The 17,784-nt window shown below is 35.6% G+C and overlaps 1 protein-coding gene, 1 long non-coding RNA gene and 1 pseudogene across 5 annotated transcripts; all 3 read left to right on the plus strand.

Annotated features, from left to right (window-relative positions):
• The first annotated feature begins 566 nt into the window (after positions 1-566).
• LOC117615064 lies at positions 567-7,002 on the plus strand. 3 transcript variants are annotated; one of them, XR_004583952.1, is made up of 3 exons: positions 567-988; positions 2,649-5,362; positions 6,783-7,002. It is a non-coding gene; the product is annotated as an uncharacterized LOC117615064 (long non-coding RNA). The 3 variants fall into 3 exon arrangements; XR_004583954.1 differs by having other exon boundaries at positions 2,649-5,267; XR_004583953.1 differs by having other exon boundaries at positions 576-988; positions 2,649-4,194.
• A 1,348-nt stretch (positions 7,003-8,350) lies between these two features.
• LOC117616769 lies at positions 8,351-11,417 on the plus strand. Of its 2 annotated transcripts, none has more exons than XM_034346179.1 (3): positions 8,351-8,706; positions 9,088-9,280; positions 9,788-11,417. In XM_034346179.1, exons 1-3 carry the CDS (start codon positions 8,496-8,498, stop codon positions 11,184-11,186), a joined length of 1,803 nt encoding a protein of 600 aa, XP_034202070.1. In that variant the 5' UTR covers positions 8,351-8,495; the 3' UTR covers positions 11,187-11,417. The 2 variants fall into 2 exon arrangements, with proteins under 2 accessions (XP_034202070.1, XP_034202071.1); XM_034346180.1 differs by lacking the exon at positions 8,351-8,706 and adding an exon at positions 8,938-9,008.
• A 2,734-nt stretch (positions 11,418-14,151) lies between these two features.
• LOC117619552 lies at positions 14,152-15,551 on the plus strand (annotated as a pseudogene).
• The last annotated feature ends 2,233 nt before the right edge of the window (positions 15,552-17,784 follow it).

The raw sequence follows: 17,784 nt of genomic DNA on the forward strand, positions 1-17,784 counted from the left end.
CTCTTCTTAAATTGGTTGGATAGATAACAGATGAGTGGTTTTCGTAAGTTTAAAAACTTATGACCATTTTTTACTTTCAGAAACAAAGCATTCGATTTTTTCATTTTCTTTTCATATTCCTTGATATTGAAATTTTTCTGCATGATTTGGATTGTTATTTCCTACTGGGCAATTATATCAAACTTCAAATGGTGGCCCCTTGGATATCCTGTTGCATTGTATGGGGGTAAATAGTTTCAGAACCATAGTTTTGGGGCCTCATTTCAGCCCTCTCCATTAAAAGATCCAGTCTTTTCTTTGATGTGCTTGCCCCACGATGTAAACAGACTAACAATGCAGTAGAGAGTGACTTTGGGTTTAGAAAATGGGGAAAAGGTTTCTAGGAAGCATATCTTGCATTTGGTTAGTCCCCAATCTTGCCTTTGAAGCACTCTGAGCCTAGTTGGTTAAGAATATATTCTCTGGCTAAACAAAAGCTATATGTTGTATGAAAGAAGATGTTATATTTGTGGTGGCTTTTTCCAGTTCATTCTTCTTGACCTTGTATATACTAAAACCCAATGCAACTAAACACTGTAGCTAAGCACAGTATAATGACGGAAATGCCCCTCATTTTACTGTTGTTTTCATTTTGTTTTTTTTTCCCATAACAGTAAATTGACGAAACTGCCCTCGACTAAACAGCTTCTTCTGTTCCCGTTTTTGCCCCTTCCCCTTCGTTGAGAGGGTTTCGTCCGCTCAGAGAAGTCCCCATTTTCAGTCCGTTTTGAACCAGCTGGTTGGGGGGCAACCATGGAAGATCTGCATTCATTGTTAGACATGCGTGGGGGGCCGTCGATTTTTGTTTGGGAGGTGCGGTGCAAATCCAGCCGCACTTTTAGTCTTCGTCTCACAGATTTGTGGTTGGGAGATTTCTCATCCTTTCTACAGCCTTCCACTCAGACTTCCATCTTTCTTGCTTGCGAATTTTTGCATCCTTTGTCTTCAGGTATGCATCCCGTCAACTTTTTAACAGATCTTTTGGTCTTCATTTCATGAATTTGATTGTTGGCTGGGAGATTTTTCGTCCTTAGTAGAGCGTGGGTGTGAGCCATGTTCTATCTTTAGGGTATTTTTTATTTATTTTTTACAAATTTGGGTTCATTTATTTGGTTATTTTGATTTCAGGTTCTTAGGTAATCCCTAATGCTTTATTTATTTATTTTTTACGATCTACCAGTTTAACGGATTAATGATTTGCTGATGGGTTTCTGAGCATACTGTCGAATCCTTTGATTCCTTGACCAAATTGATTGTGCTGCTGTGATGATCTGTTGTAGTCAATATTGTTGTTGTGGGAAAGTAAGCATGCCAATTTCAACCATTTGTAATGATCTTGCTGCTGTAAAGGGTTGTTAATTTGTTGTTGGATTGATAGGCTTAGATGATTACAATATCTGAGCATGTTGGTGATTACAATATCTTGGACATGGTTTTCTTTTGTTTGTTGTAAAATAAAACATAAGCAGAAAGCCATGTTCAACAAACATCAATTTTCTAGGGTTAGGGTTTTCGTTTCATTCTCAGATGATTTGATGGGCAACACGATTTGTTCAGGATGACTCTGCATATATATATTTGATTAATTGAGGGTCGAGATTATAAATGAGAACTCTCAGATGAGTTTTTGAAGTTCTCTGTTTTTTACTTTACAGGAAAAAATGGAAAATTGTTATTGATTATATTAGTATAATTTGTTTAGGCACAGTCTTTCTAGGATTTTATTGCTTGCATAGTTTATTTTCTATGTTTTTCTTTTTGATTCATTGCAACTGAGGTATTCGAGCTATCTCAGCCTTTGATTGTTGCTTTTGATATGTGTGAATGATGTGAAAATTCATAAAAGCAATTGTATTAATTCATTAATCAATTATAATGAATGATGTTAAAAAAGCCAAGTAGTAAGTCTTGACCAAAAGTTGATATGTTAAAGCTAATGAACTAATCAACCAAAAACTGACGCATAAAAGAGTGCTCAGGGACCAATGTTGCTTTTCATATTTGATTTTCAAGTCTATTGGTGCTCTGGGACCAATCCTGCTTCTGATATTTTATTTTCAACTGATTTGCTTAGAAAAAATAGAAAACAAGTTTGATTTTTTGCAATCTCTGTTCATAAATGATAATTGTTGATGACGCTTCTTTCTTTTTTCTTTCTTTTGGCCTCTTTGGGTTGTTTCTGTGTTTTGTCTGTTTGGTTGCGGATGCCTTATCCACCTTTTCAATATATCGTTTCTCTTTAGAAAAGAAAATCAATATTCAAGACATCTTTGCTCCAAAATAATGTATGCATGCATTAATTTTGGTAAACTAAATTGAGTTTATGCTTATGGGATTAAATATTTTTCCATATTTTTGTTGCACTATTTCTTTTCTTATTCTTATATGCAGGGATGATAATTTGTTTTCTTTTCTTTTCAGTTTCAAACAGATTTACAGTTCTTTTCTCTTGCTTAAATTTGTGAAATATATGTATATGGAGAGCCCATATTAAGAAATAGCGGTTATGCATTATGTGGCCTTTTTATTGGGTTTAACGATGGAGTACAATGTGTTCATTTGATGTTTTTAGCTGAGATTGTGATCAATTTCATTTTGTGGATTTTCAGGTTTTGCAAGATGATAGTAGTGTATGAGACCCTTTCTGTTTTAGTTATTTTACTCTCAATATCAAACACCTTTGCTTACACAGCCTATATCTTTGATTCTCGAACAATGTTGCCAACAAATCTGGACGGTCACGTCAGAAATGATTGAACTTGGGTCTGTACTTAGCATATTCGGATTTCACAAAACCCTAGTAATAAAATGGGGTTAAAATCCTACAAATTCTTAATTAAAATTTCTCAAAAAAAATTCGAATCTTACATGTTGTTCAAGTTCTCTGTCAAAATTAAAGTGTGTCAAATTCCCAAAGTGACCATTACTGATGACATTTTTCAGACTTGATTAGCTAGCTATGACGAAAGTGTCATCCGTCTTCCATGTCATGGCTCCCAAATTGCTATTAGAGACAACAACATAGAGACTTCGAGTTAAGCTAGTGACACGGCTGGATGCTCTGCGAGTCTCGGCTTTACGTGCTTTGCGTAATCGTAGATCGTTCAACTTGTTAGACATGTTAACGAGATTAGGCACCTTGGGATCATGTTATCAATAGCATCGTTGAATCCACGTTGTAGCGTTTCCACTGCTGCGTCAAAAACAACTTCATTTAAACAAAATGCTTTTTATAGTTAGCCATTAGCTTTACAGATTCAGGAGCCAGCTTTATACGACCGCCAATAGACAGTTTTTCAGCGAGAGCAACCCTTGCATAGTTTGTAGCCGTAGTTTCAACAACCGAATGAGCAAATGTGGAGTACAGCTTTGCATTGTGGATCGCTTGTTTTTTAGCAGTATCAAACAGCCTTGCCGTAGCAGCCCGGTTTTTAGCGGCAGCTATAACGGCATCGATTTCAACGGCGACTGTAGAGCCCTGTTCGTATAGAGCTGGTTCCTGAATCTATAAAGCTGATGGTTGAGTATAAAAAGCATTTTGTTGAAGTGGAAGTTGTTTTTGACACAGCAGTGGAAACGCTACAATGCGCATTCAACGATGCTATTGATAACATGATCCCCAAGATGCCTAATCTCGTTGACATGTCTGACAAGTTGAACGAACTACGATTACGCAAAGCACGTAAAGCCGAGACTCGCAGAGCATCCAGCCGTGTCACTAGCTTAGTCCGAAGCCTCTATGTTGTTGTCTCTAATGGCAATTTGGGAGCCATGACATGGAAGACGGATGACACTTTCGTCATAGCTAGCTAATCAAGTCTGAGAAAGGTCATCAGTAATGGTCACTTTGGGGATTTGACACACTTTGATTTTGACAGAGAACTTGAACAACATGTAAGATTTGAATTTTTTTTGGGAAATTTTAATTAAGAATTTGTAGGATTTTAACCCCATTTTATTACTAGGGTTTTGTGAAATCCGAACGTTCTGAGTACAGACCCAAGTTCGATCATTTCCGACATGACCGTCTAGATTTGTTGGCCAACATTATTCGAGAATCAAAGATAAAGGCTCTGCAAGGAAAGGTGTTTGATATTGAGAGTAAAATAACTCAAATTGATGGTCGGATTGATGAATTTTCAGACAAATTGGATGGTATGTTAAGGAGCTTCCATGATAAATGATACAGTATGTATCTTAAACATAGTGCTCTTAGCTATGATAATGGGTTTTTAAAAAAATATGTATTTGGCATAATAAAGAGCCTAGAGTGAAAAGGAACTTAATACTTGTGCTTGGTTGTTAATCTGTCTTGGAGTCAGCCAGTTAGGTAGGCTTACTGTTATATGATTAGCTGTAAAGCTAATTATAAATACTGAAGCTTAGTCTCCTAAGATTCATTAAGAAGTTAGAAATCCTACTGAAATTTGGAAAAATTAGAAAACAGGTTAGGAACTAATTTCAGGAAACATATCCTTCTCCAAAATTGGCAGATAATGAATATTACAAATTCCTTTATAGCTGCCCAAATGTCTAGGGGAGCTTTTGAACATACTGTGCCACATGAAAGCTCTTGAATACAGCCCAGAAGTCGCTAAGGGTGAGTTTCATATAATTTTTCCTGTGCGTTTGGTATAATAAAGAGCCCTAAGTGAAAAGGAACTTAATGCTTGTGCTTGGTTGTTAATCAGTCTTGGAGTTAGCGAGCTAGGTAGGTTTACTGTTATATGATTAGCTGTTATATAAATACTGAAGCTTGGTCTTGTGAAATTCATTAAGAAGAGAAATCTAGGAAATATAAAGAGCACTTTCCTCTTTCGCTTCTGTGCTTTTTCAATAGCTTCTCACCCAATCCAAATAAATTTGGAAACTAAAAATCTGGAAAAATAGAAATCCTACTGAAATCTGGACAAATTAGAAATTGATTCCTTTTTAGCGGGCCAAATGTCTAAGAGAGCTTTTGAACATACTGTTTCACATGAAAGCTCTTGAATGCGGCCCAGAAGTCGCTAAGGATGAGTTTCATATAATTTTTCCTGTGTGTTAGAATTGCTACTTATCTCTGTCTCTCTTTTCCTTTTTGTTATTTCTTTCTATATTTGAATTCTTTTGTTTTGAAATTGATTCCTCGTCAATCTCAGCACAAAACGTGGCTAGGCTACCCAGAGTTCATTTCTCAACTGATGGCATTGCTTGATGTTCGAGTGTCATTTTAGTTGTTTGCCATGGTCAGCTTCTGACATAAATATGCGTAATTCATATAGAATTGAGACAAGTATGATATGGTGACTTTTGTGGGGGCCAAGTACTCTGGTTTTGATAGGTATTTGTTATGTACCATGCAAGTTTGGTTGTGGTTCAAAAAAATAAAATCTCAACACAATATCTAAATAAAGGCATAAGCATCATCGTTACAGATTCGCAAGTTTTTTATTATTATTCTTTTTTAATGAAATGGATTATGATAACAAGGATGAAACTTGCCCATGAATTATCTCTTCCAATTTCTAGTTGGAGTGAAGATCCTGCCCATGAATTCATTGTCATGTTTTGTGTTGTAGTATAAGAAATACAGAATCTTATAAATAAAAGCCAGATGGGTTATTGGATTCTTTTTCTGTTGTTTGTGGGTCTATTAGATTTTTATCTATTATCGAGGGTGGTTTTGTTTTGTGCTTGTGAGATTATAGATTCCTGCTTATGAAAATCTATATAAAACTCTATGAAAGTATGTCACTTAAAGGTCATTAAAAATATGTGAAGTTTATGAAAGTCGCTCACTTAAAAAGGTCTACAGAAGGTATTATATGAATTGAATACACCCCTCAATAACTCAAAGTCTCCTCTAATGAATTACGAAGGGGTTACAACAATATAACCCTAAATTGAAAGGAAATTAATACTTATTTTAGGAAAGAAATCCTAATCCAAATAAATTAGGAAACTAGAAATCCTACTGAAATCTGAAAAACTTAGGGCCCGTTAGTAAAAGCATTTAGCATGCATACGTCGTTCGATGCAGATACAAAATATCAATATCCTACTTAGTAAAAGCATTCAGTATGCAAACAATTAAAAGGACAACTCAGCTATTATGTTCAATTGGAAGTTGCCTTCACTATACTATGCATATGTCCTCCAGGCTGCTGCTACCTGAGATAAAACAAACAAAAAGCAATATTAAAATTAAAATAAACAAATTACATGCAAATGAAAGTATGATGAGGACATCTTTGTCAAACCCATTAGGGCATACAAACGAAAGAGATGGAAGAGGAAATCATTAATTCGGTCTTCCAATCCTGTAATTTTGGAGCATTAGATGATTCATGCAATTAGTTCCTACCCTGTTTTCTAAGGGCCCGTATGATAACCATTTCAGTTTTAGTTTTCATTTTTTGTGCTAGAGGATAGAGGAAAAAAGGGAGAATGGAAGCAAGAATGAGAGGGAAGATGGGATTGAGAGGGAGTATGAGAGGGGAGGATAGGAGGGATGAGCAACAAAAGTGAAAACAAAACTTGAAAGTGAAAACAATTTCAAATAAACAAGGTAGGAACTAATTGCATGAATCATCTAATTCTCCAAAATTACAGGATTAGAAGACCGAATTAATGATTTCCTCTTCCATCTCTTTCATTTGTATGCCCTGATGGGTTTGACAAAGATGTCCTCATCATACTTTTATTTCCATGTAATTTGTTTATTTTGATTTTAATATTGCTTTTTGTTTGTTTTATCTCAGGTAGCACTAGCCTGGACGACATATGCATAGTATAGTGAAGGCAACTTCCAATTGAACATAATAGCCGAGTTGTCCTTTTAATTGTTTGCATACTGAATGCTTTTACTAAGTAGGATATGAATATTTTGTATATGCGTTGGACGACGGATATGAATATTTTGTATATGCGTTGGACGACATATACATAGTAATAATGAAGGCAACTTCCAATTGAACATAAGAGCTGAGTTTTCCTTCTAATTCTTTGCATACTGAATGCTTTTACCAAGTAGGATATGGATATTTTGTATCTGCATGTGCTCCTGTGGTGGCTGACACCACCGCAGCAGCCTGCCCATCCATGGTGGAGAAACTAGCAGCTAATAGATAGCAAGAATTAAAGTACTTCTATTTGCATTTGATATTCTCTTCAATGTTGCAATTGGATTTTGTTGTGTTTTGTCTCTTATCTTGATTGGGAGCGGTAAATTTTACTGCAGTTTTCTCATGCAAGCCAATTCAACAACCTTTCTGCTCTTCATACCCTGATACTCTATAGTTGTACTGTATTGTATTTGTCCTCATTCAACATGGCACCTTGAACCTTCTGGCCTTCTTTCTTGTTATAGTTTCTTATGCTTTCCAAAATGATGATTAAATTATTTACAAATGTTTCAGTTTCATATTTGCTAAACCTTTTGAATTTGTACTCTGCCTTTCTAACATGAACAAGAACGCGTAAAGAAAATGGTATTTGAGATCGGTCCCGTCCATAACGAGTTCACAAGATAACATGCTTATTAATGTTGTCAATGTTCATTCGCAAAATAAGAGGAAAGTGTTGTTTTCTTTATTTTTTGTGCTTTTAGTTATTTTTCTATTTTCAGTATCTTTCAATCTATTGCTTATTTGTAAGTTTGTTTTAGCCCAGTTTCTTGTAGAGGTGGGCATTTGAACCTGTGAACCAAACCAAACCAACTTAAAAAACTGTGTTGATAAAAAAAATAAAAAGTCAACCTAGGTTCGAAAATCAAACATCAACGTTTTAGATTGGTTTCCATGCCAATTTTGCATTAAAAAATTGATCACATCAAACCAAACCTTATTCATTTATATCCAAATTTATTAATAACCCTAATTAATATTCAAATCATATTAGTAACAACGAATAATGTCTAAAATACTTTAGCACAATTAATACCCAAATGCCTCAGTCCTAATTTATACCCCATTAAATAAGATGAGGGGAGAAACTTGAGAAAGAGAATTGCGCTGCTGGAATACAATGACTATTAGAAAACTAAAGGTAAACAAAGTAGCGTCTAGTGTTGCTATTAATTTATCCTTGTTAAAATTATGAGCAAACTGTTGTTTTTGCCTCCTAGCAGTTGAGAATTGAGCCCCAAAATTATTTTTTGGGAAAATTAAGGACACAAACTACATAAAAATTATTTTAAAAACTAGTGCAGAACTAGTAGACAGCCAAATCCAAAGCAAGTCATGATTCTTTAATAGAACACAACAAAATATATAGTTTAGTTTGAACAGAGGCAAATGCATGCACCAGCCTAGAGAAACACAAAGAAAAAGGGCCTTTTGAGCTGCTACAATTTTGGGAAACGATCCTGGGAGCAAAATTGCAGTTTCCCAAACCCAAAAGGAAACACAAAACAGAAGGAGCCAACAGCACCTCCTCCACTATAAAAGCTCCTTCCAGCCGCGAGAAACTCCAGCATGTTCTTTTTTTTTTTCAAACTCAATTTTATCTCCCTCAGTATTTTTTTCTTTATTTCTTTTCTTATGGGTGAATCGGAAAACCCCCTCCTCAATGAATTCTGGGCCGAGCAGTCAACTCCTCCTGAGCCGGCCCCCATCGCCGGCCAATGCTTGAAACCGACCCTTAATGATTGCACAAGCTTCAATCGGACCAGAATTGCCGACTATGGTAAGGAACTTTTTAATTTCTCTAATTTGTGGAATTTAGATCCCTTTTTCGAATCTAGTTTCATGACAGTTATGTAATTTTGTGGTTAGAGTTAGTGGTTGACATGATAGAATGATCATATGTTAATGGGTCTTATTGGAAATTAGCTAGTTATGGTCAGAAAGCAAGAGTCTTTGGAACTAATATGTTTATTGCTGCTATTGATAATCACGTGAGTTCCTGCTGCTCTTGAAAATCATATGTACAAAGTAAAGTAAGAGCTTTTTCCTTAGACTGATGATGCTTTAATTGTTATGGCCATGGTATGTATGCATAAACTTTGAAATTTTGATGGCCAATGTAATTAGACACTTGTTTTATGATGATAAATTAATCTTGCAGGAATTCAGACATCTCGTGATGCCAAACGTGTTGCTGGCTCTGCAAAGATATCAGAGTTGAGCAACAAGAACAGAACATTGTCCTCCAATACTCTTATGAGCTCTGAGCAGGAAATTGAATGCGGCGGGGCTTCCATGAAGCTTGCATCTGGATTTCTTAAGCAGAAGCAATTTGAGGAGGACATTCAATGCAGGTTTCTTTCTAATTACACAATTTATATTCCTAGAATTGAAAACAGATTAGAATTATCAGTTTTCTATGGCTTCTAGGGATAATTATTTTTAGGAGCATTCATATTGATCGATGCCTCATTTATTTATAAAATTCTTCAGACCCAGGTTTCCAACATTTAGATTTAGGTTTTTTGTCGGAAGCTAGTTGTTGAACACAGTTGTATTTTTGGTGTAGCTTTAATTTTGTTGAAAAAACAGCTAAAACCTTTTGAAAACAGAAGAGGATGAGAAAATAGTATATCACTTTAGTGAACAAGGATGCATCAAGAAAGAAAACCATGTTAATCATTGTACCTTCCTATATCCCTTGGTACTTGGCTCTTGATGAGCTAACATCATCGCCATATCTAGTAACAAGGTTAAACATGACTGTTTGATTTTATTTTTTTTCCCTTAATATGTCAATTCCACACAGCATTTTTTTAGAGGGCATACATTATGTGTATAATATATATTGCATGGCTCAGATTGATTAATTGTGATACTCCTACCAAAGGAAGGAAGAGATCCCAGTCATCTCTTGGATTGCCAACCTCTAGTCAGTTAAAAAGATCAAAGAGATCATCACCAGCAGAAAGAAGACCATCATCAATTGATGATCTCCCTGACACGGCATTGGTTGAAATCCTTTGCCGACTTCCATCAAGTAAATTTGTGTTTCAATGCCAGTGTGTGTCCAAGCGTTGGCGCACACTCATCTCAGATCCTTATTTTATCGGCCGCTTTGTGCATATCCAAGGTTATAGGAAAACTCCAAAGATGTGCACTCTAATAAGTCAAAAAGGAGAGGAATTCCCTCCTAAAATGCCATGGTCATCCAAGCTACTAACCCCAGTGTTCAAACAAATAATGAGTTTCCACTCTTTGAGAAAAAAGCCAGTTGTGGTAGCAACGTATAATGACTTAGTTTTGTGCTGCGCAACTGAGGATTATCAACGCAATTACTACATCTGCAATGCATACACCATGCAATGGGTTGCTCTTCCTCCCACCCCAGGTCGATGCCACGATTGGGTACTAGTGGGATTCATCTGTGATATTCCCTACTATAATTCTAAGAAAGAAGATTGGAAAGGGCATAACGTCCAGCTTAATGCTAAGTGTGTGTGCAACGTTGTGAGAATTCTTCCTCCTGATGAATCTGCAAATGATGAAAAATGTGATTCCTTAAAATTAAGCGTGGAGATCTTCTCTTCTGAGACTGGTGAATGGAGAGAATCAGTTGTGGCTTCCCCACGATACTTTGATTTTGATGACCTTGAAGATATATCCTTTGCATACAATGGGATGTTATATTGGACAAGTGACGAAGACCTTCTTTTTGTTGGTTTGGGTCCCTTCAACGACAATAACACGACAACTAGTAGTAGTAGTAGCGGTAATGGTGATGGCGTTATTGATCATAAACTTCATTTTACTGTATTTGAGGAGCCTCTAAATGGACGTTTTGTAGTTGAGTACCTAGGTATGTTCGGAGGATGTGTGCGGATGTGTGACTTTAAGGCGGCTACCACTACTCTGTATGTTTGGGAGTTGAAAGAACAAGATCATGATCGGATGGTCGATGGCGCTGCTGGCAGATTGTGTTTAACTAACCACAGGGTATATCACTTGGACCCAAAAATGTATCTGGATGGTCCATTTACGTGCGAAATGCAGGCTTTTGACCCAAATAATAAGGATATTTTGTACCTGCGTGTGGATGGAGATATTATCAAGTGCAACATTCATACAAAAAAGTGGTCTAGGATAGTTAGACGGTGTCCAGTTGGTAATGGTGACTATTGGCCAGTTGAGCTCCCATGGTGGCCAACTCCAGTTCCTAGATTACCGCAGCATGCCCATGGTGGAGGAACTAGCAGCTAGTAGATAACTTGAATTAAAGTACTAAACTTTTGTTTGTTAAAGTTGGATTATTTGTGTTTGATATACTCAGCAATGTTACACTTGTATTTGCTGGTATCCCTAGCATGTTTTTTTAATTGTTCTTTTTGTTAACTGTTTTTTACCATCTTTTCTTATTATGGCGATATGTGGAGGACTGCGAGTCGTTCTGTACACACCCAGTTTATTAATTAAAGCATTCCTTAAGCTGAATTGAAGTTTTGCAATCTTATTCTTGATTCTTTCTTTTGTTTTGTTTTGTTTCTGTTTTTGTTTTAAGTTTTCTGATGTGCATCTTATAATCTTATTCTTCATCATTTGGTTGCTTTCTATTTTCTGTTATACAAATTTGCCCTGGGTTTACGGGAAAATAAAAGGTTTTTTATTATATAATTAAAAAACGTATAGCCGGGCGGCTATACTAGGGGGTTTTTTAAAAAAATATACTACGTTTAAAAAAAATAAAAATATAGTATAGCCGTGCGGCTATACTTTTTTGTGCTAAGTCATACCTCTGCCACCCAGAAGCGAATTTCTTCTTTGCCTCCTCAAACTCCAAAGGCCTCACCAAACAAACAGATAAAATTCAACTTTCAACCGAAAAAGAAACCTAAACGGTCAATATTCGTCACATCGCGTTAGCTTCCTTCCGCCATAACCAAAGCGTGTCTCCTTGCTCCCCAAGCCAACCCAAACCTTTATAAATACCACTCATCACCCTCTGAAAATCCAAATGCTTCCCAAGCCTCAAACCACATCAAATTAGAAAAAACCCCATTTCTTCCTTCACTTGAACACCAAAAAAACCTATATATTTTAGGCCATGTCGACGGTAGGTTATGGTTTTGCTGAAGCATATGTGCTCAGAGGCCTCCACAAGAAGAAGCTGAAGATGGAGCAAGAAGAAGAAAGAGCCAAGCTGGGCAGAGCTGAATCTGAAATTCGTCAGCCCAGTGGTTGTTTGTTTCGGGTGATGAAGAAAGTCCATCCAAGCAATGCTCAGAGTCAAATGGCTTGTTCAGCTGAAACAGAAGAAACTGGAGAAGTTGGGGCGTTGAACCAGAAAGTTAGATAGAGCTCAGGCTCATGACATTTGTAGCTGCTTTCAGTAAAATGGGTTGTGCATAAATAAAAAATTGTTCTGAAAAAGTGTATGTTTGGGCTAAGTCATGCCTTTAGCTTAAGGCTTTTTAATGGGTTGGATCTATTGGTTTCAGTCCAAATTCCAGGCCCAGTTTGTATTATTATGACAGCAATTGTTTTTTTATCTGTTTAGATTATCATTATAATTTATTTTGATGCACTTAAGCATACTCATTACACATTTAATTTTGTTTTGTCAGTGGCCCAAAATTGGTTCAATGAAGACTTTCAAGAAAACGAACGAGTTAATGTGGTTTTTCAAAGCCAGCCTACATACATAATGATGTTGATATAGGCATAATGCATACTTATCTGCCCCCAATGTGAGACCCAATGACTAGGCCTTATCATATATTGTGAGAAAATCTCATTTTGATCCTCCACCTTTTGTTCTTGTTCGTCAAACAAGTAACATCTATAGCTTAATTATTGATATGCTTCGGACTATACTCGTGTCATGTCGGAATATTTATTAGATTTTTCAACAAGAGTTAATGTAAAATGAAACACTAAATTCAAGTTTGGAGGATTAAATAAGATAAATTGAATGTTACAGGGTGAAATGAGACTGAAAATGAAAGGAAATTTTAAAGTCATATCTATAAGACTATATCAATAATTAAGTCTAAAATTATTCTGACAATCTCTGAGTCACTTCTAAGAAGAACTAGGAGATTGAGGCCTATAGCCTATGTGTGACTTTTGAGCTTGTGGGTCAAGATAGTAATGTATTTGTAATTAGTGGTTTATAAGCTCATGAATTTGGAATGGCATCATCAAATTGACTTTTGCACACACACACTGATTGATTACCATTTGATTAATTAAGTATATTACTCAAATTAGTAGGACCTAAAAGATGTCATTATCTCATGTAAAATCAAATCACAAGCATTATGCAAAACCACTTTTCCACTTTTTCACTGTTATACTGTTTTTATAGATAAAAAACCAACGTGGCACCTAGCGCACGTGTCTAAAAAATATATCCACGCGGCCATACTATATTTTTATAATTAAAAACATAGTATAGTAGCTCGGCGATACTCTTTTAAAAAAAAAAAAAAAAAACCGAGTATAGCCGGTCGGCTAACTATTTATAAAAAATAAAGAGGACCCATGTGCCACGTTTTAAAAACAGTATAGCCGCCCGGCTATACGTTTTTTAAAATAATAAAAAACATTTTATTTTCCTGTAACCAAACTCATATTTAACTATGTATAATTATTTTATACGGAAAGCAAGTAAGAATAATACAAAACAAAATTAAAAGGTAGCACCCTAAACAGCCCATTTCTGATAGTATTTATAACAGAGGAAGAAACACCAGCTGTGGAGAAGCTATTGGTTTTTCAGAATCAGGATTTGGGGTTCATGGATGATTGAGGCTTTGTTGTTTTTCATTTGGATGTTTGAGATTGTATATTATTTTGTTCCCGCGTAAATGTCTTTTTCTGCGTCTCTCTCTCTCTCTCTCTCTCTCTCTCTCTCTCTCTCTCTCTCTCTCTCTCTCACATCAGCTGTTTAAAAACTTGCAACGTTTTGAATGATTGAACGATCTCATTTTTCTTGGTATAATTCACAAAAAAGAACAACCGTCTTCATAAATCACAAAAAAGAACAACGTTTTGAATGACTATAGTGAAAACGCCCAATACTGCAAGTTAGTACGGACCCCAACTAACAGAACCTCCTGCAATAAAGAGCATGAAACCATAAACTTGCAACAAATTTGAACTTAAAATGGTATTGGACAGAATTGATACTATGATCTAAAAACCTCACATATGTACTAACATCACCATGACAAAGAATTATGACTTTTCCCCCAAGCAGATGCTTCTGGGATCCAATGTGACTGTAGCTGTGCAAGACCCTTCATTTCCATTAAATATAAATAAAATCAAATATGTCTTTCTTTAATTCTAAATTAGGATGAGACATGAGGAAAATAATCAGTGTCATCTCACTCTCAATATTAATTTTCCTTTTTCCATTGCAACTATGGATTGGCTCTTGTGCCTACAGAAACAAGGTTATAGCTGATGTTTATAAACGTCTTGGAATACTAAATTATCCATTATTTTTCCCATTGAATTTTTTTGCTAGGAACCTTATTGATTTATTGGGTTTTGGGACAGGCATATATATTATAGATTCTACTGTCATTGCCGGTCGAGCTGGTAGGTTTCAAGAGGAAACTGGGAAGTATAAGAACATTGTGTACCTGAACTGCAGGCCTGAGAATAATTTTTTTCCTGATCTATCAATTGCTTCTAGGGCGGATATCATATTTTTCTGCTCTCCAAACAATCGAACTGGCAATGCTGCATCACAGCAGCAACTAAAGCAACTGGTGGGAGTTTGCAAAAGCAAACGGATCAATAATAGTTTATGACTCCTCCTATGCTGCTTATATATCTGATGACAGCCCGAGATCGATTTATGAAATTCCTGGGGCCAGAGAGGTTTCTCACTAGTTCTCCTCACCACCATATATCATTTTGTGCTTAACAATACAAAACCTTCTTGTTAAACTTGACATACAAAAGGGATTCTCACTGGAAGTTGTTTTGGCCAATTTTGTGTGCAGGTTGCAATTGAAGTTTCATCCTTCTCCAAATTTGCTGGGTTCACAGGGGTCCGCCTCGGATGGACGGTTGTCCCTGATGAGTTGTTGTATGCAAATGGATTTCCTGTCATAAAGGACTATAACCGCATAGTGTGCACCTGCTTCAATGGTGCATCAAATATTGCCCAGGCCGGAGGGTTGGCATGCCTTTCTGCAGAAGGTTACCAGGTTATAATTTACACCCCATTTCTTTTCCAAGCATGCATTAATTCTCTAGTAAGTTAAAATCCAATGCAGTTTCAAATTTTAACTGTTTGTAAGTTGTGCTTTTTACATTTTCAGGCCATAACCACAGTGGTTGACTACTACAAGGAAAATGCAAAAATAATTGTGGACACATTCAGATCACTTGGGTTGAAGGTGTATGGTGGCAAAAATGCACCTTATATATGGGTACATTTTCCAGGGTTGAGTTCTTGGGATGTATTCAATGAAATTCTTGAAAAGACAGACATAGTGACCATATCAGGAAAGGGATTTGGTCCTGGAGGTGAAGAGTACATCAGAGTTGGTGCTTTTGCCCACAGAGAATATATTGGAGGCTTCAAAAAGGCTAAAAACTCTTTTTTAACTTGAGTTATTTCATAAATATTTGAACCCAGTTGACAGGTACTTGAAGCAAGAATGACCATCTTCCTGGATAACTTTATTGGTTCATGAGATGAATTAGGATTGGACAATTATTTGGTGCTGATAAGGGAAAATCTAATTGAACTGTATTGCAATGTTCATAAGATTTGTTTCTTCTCAGCCCATTACTGGTTGTGACTTGTATAAATTGTATTTGTCCTCATTCAACATGGCATCTTGAACCCTTCTTTCTTTTTATAGTTTCTTGCACTCTCCAGATGATGATTGAATTATTTACAAAGGATAAACTACTCAAATGATCCTCAAATTTATACTCGATTTACATTTTGGTCCCTCAATTAAATTATTCGTTCAAATGGTCCATCAACTATATATTATTCGCTCCATTGGTCCTACCGTTACATTATGTTAATATTTCCATTAAATATGAGGGCAAATTGGTCATTATTTACCCTAAAATTAGGTTAAATCTAACAGAAAATTAGACGGTAGGACCATTAGAGCGAATAATATAGAGTTCATGGACCATTTGAACGAATAATTTAGTTGAGGTACCAAAATGTAAATTAGGTATAAGTTTGAGGACCATTTGAGTAATTTATACAAAAGTTACAATTTATATTTGTTAAACTTTTTGGGGTAAATTACTCAAATGGTCCTCAAATTTATACCTGATTTATATTTTGGTCCCTCAATGAAATTATTCGTTCAAATGATCTATCAACTCTATATTAATCGCTCCATTGATCCAACCGTTACATTATGTTAATGTTGCCATCAAATGTAAGAGTAAAACCGTCCATAATCGTCCTATGTTCTCCAAATATGTGATAAGCGGTGATACATAAGTGATAAAGTGGTTATACATATGTGATAAAGTGGTGATACATATGTGATAAAGTGATACATATGTGATAAAGTGGTGATACATATGTGATACAGTGGTGATAAAGGGGTGATACATAGGTCAAAAGTTTTATTTACCCTCACAAATGTAGCATGTGCTGCTCATATGACTAAATTTAACAGAAAATGTAACGGTAGGACCAAAGTGCCCATTAATAAAGAGTTGGTGGACCATTTGAATGAATAATTTAATTTATGGACCAAAATGTAAACCGGGTACAAATTTGAGGACTATTTAAGTAATTTACCTAATTTTTGAGATTGTACCAAATTTGTACTTTGACCAGCTGACATGATTTCATGTTACAAACACGAACATAAAAATTAAGTGGTTAGTTGGTTGCATGATGAGTTGACATGATAATAACACGCTTATTAATGTTCATTCACGAAATACAATGAAAATAGGGGTTTTAGGTTCAATGGTCCATGAATTTTCATATGATTCGCATTTTGGTTCCCCAATTTCCAAAATCGTTCCCATAGTCCTTTAACTTTAGTTTCGTTATGACAAATGGTCCTGCTGTCGTTTTTTATTAACTTTTTATGTTAAATTCAGGGATAAAAAAGGTTTTTTTTGTATTATTTTTAATTTCCGCCATATGAATATTTCAACAAAGCTATAGACAACCTCCACCCAACATCGAGCCAATTAACCCACCATCTCGACAACTGATGGCGCTCCCCCAACCCACACCATACCCACCCTCCTTGCGATGACGAGGATAGGAATAAAGTTTTTCAGTTTTTATTTTTTGGGTGAAAGGAATATTCACATGGTGGAAATTAAAAATAATACTAATATACCATTTTGCACTAACATTTAACAAAAAAATATAACAAAATTAACGGCATGACTATTTATCCTAACAAAAGTAAAGTTAAAGGACCACGAGAATGATTTTGAAAACTAAGAGACCAAAATGCGAATCGGGTCAAAGTTTAGGGACCATTAGACCTAAAAACCCATGAAAATATTAAGAAATGAAATCATTCATTAAAGAGTTATTTACATAAACACACCCATGAGGTTTTTAGTGTTTTCACAAACCCCCGCTCGGTTTCTAAAATTACATGAACACCCCTTTTGAGATTTCAATTTTTTTTAACAAAACCCACTTTCATTGATTCTTCATCCAAAATTTGATAATTTCATATATAAAAACTTTTGTGAATAATAAATGAACCTCAATGAATGTATAAAAACTTTTGAGATTCCAATTAGCCAACTCAAATTATCTTTCTTGATTCTAAAATTTATTATTATTAAAGGTTGTTAATTGTAAATTGCCACACCCAATTTTTAT

Source organism: Prunus dulcis, chromosome 1 (genome assembly GCF_902201215.1).
Source record: "Prunus dulcis chromosome 1, ALMONDv2, whole genome shotgun sequence".
Taxonomy (NCBI): domain Eukaryota; kingdom Viridiplantae; phylum Streptophyta; class Magnoliopsida; order Rosales; family Rosaceae; genus Prunus; species Prunus dulcis.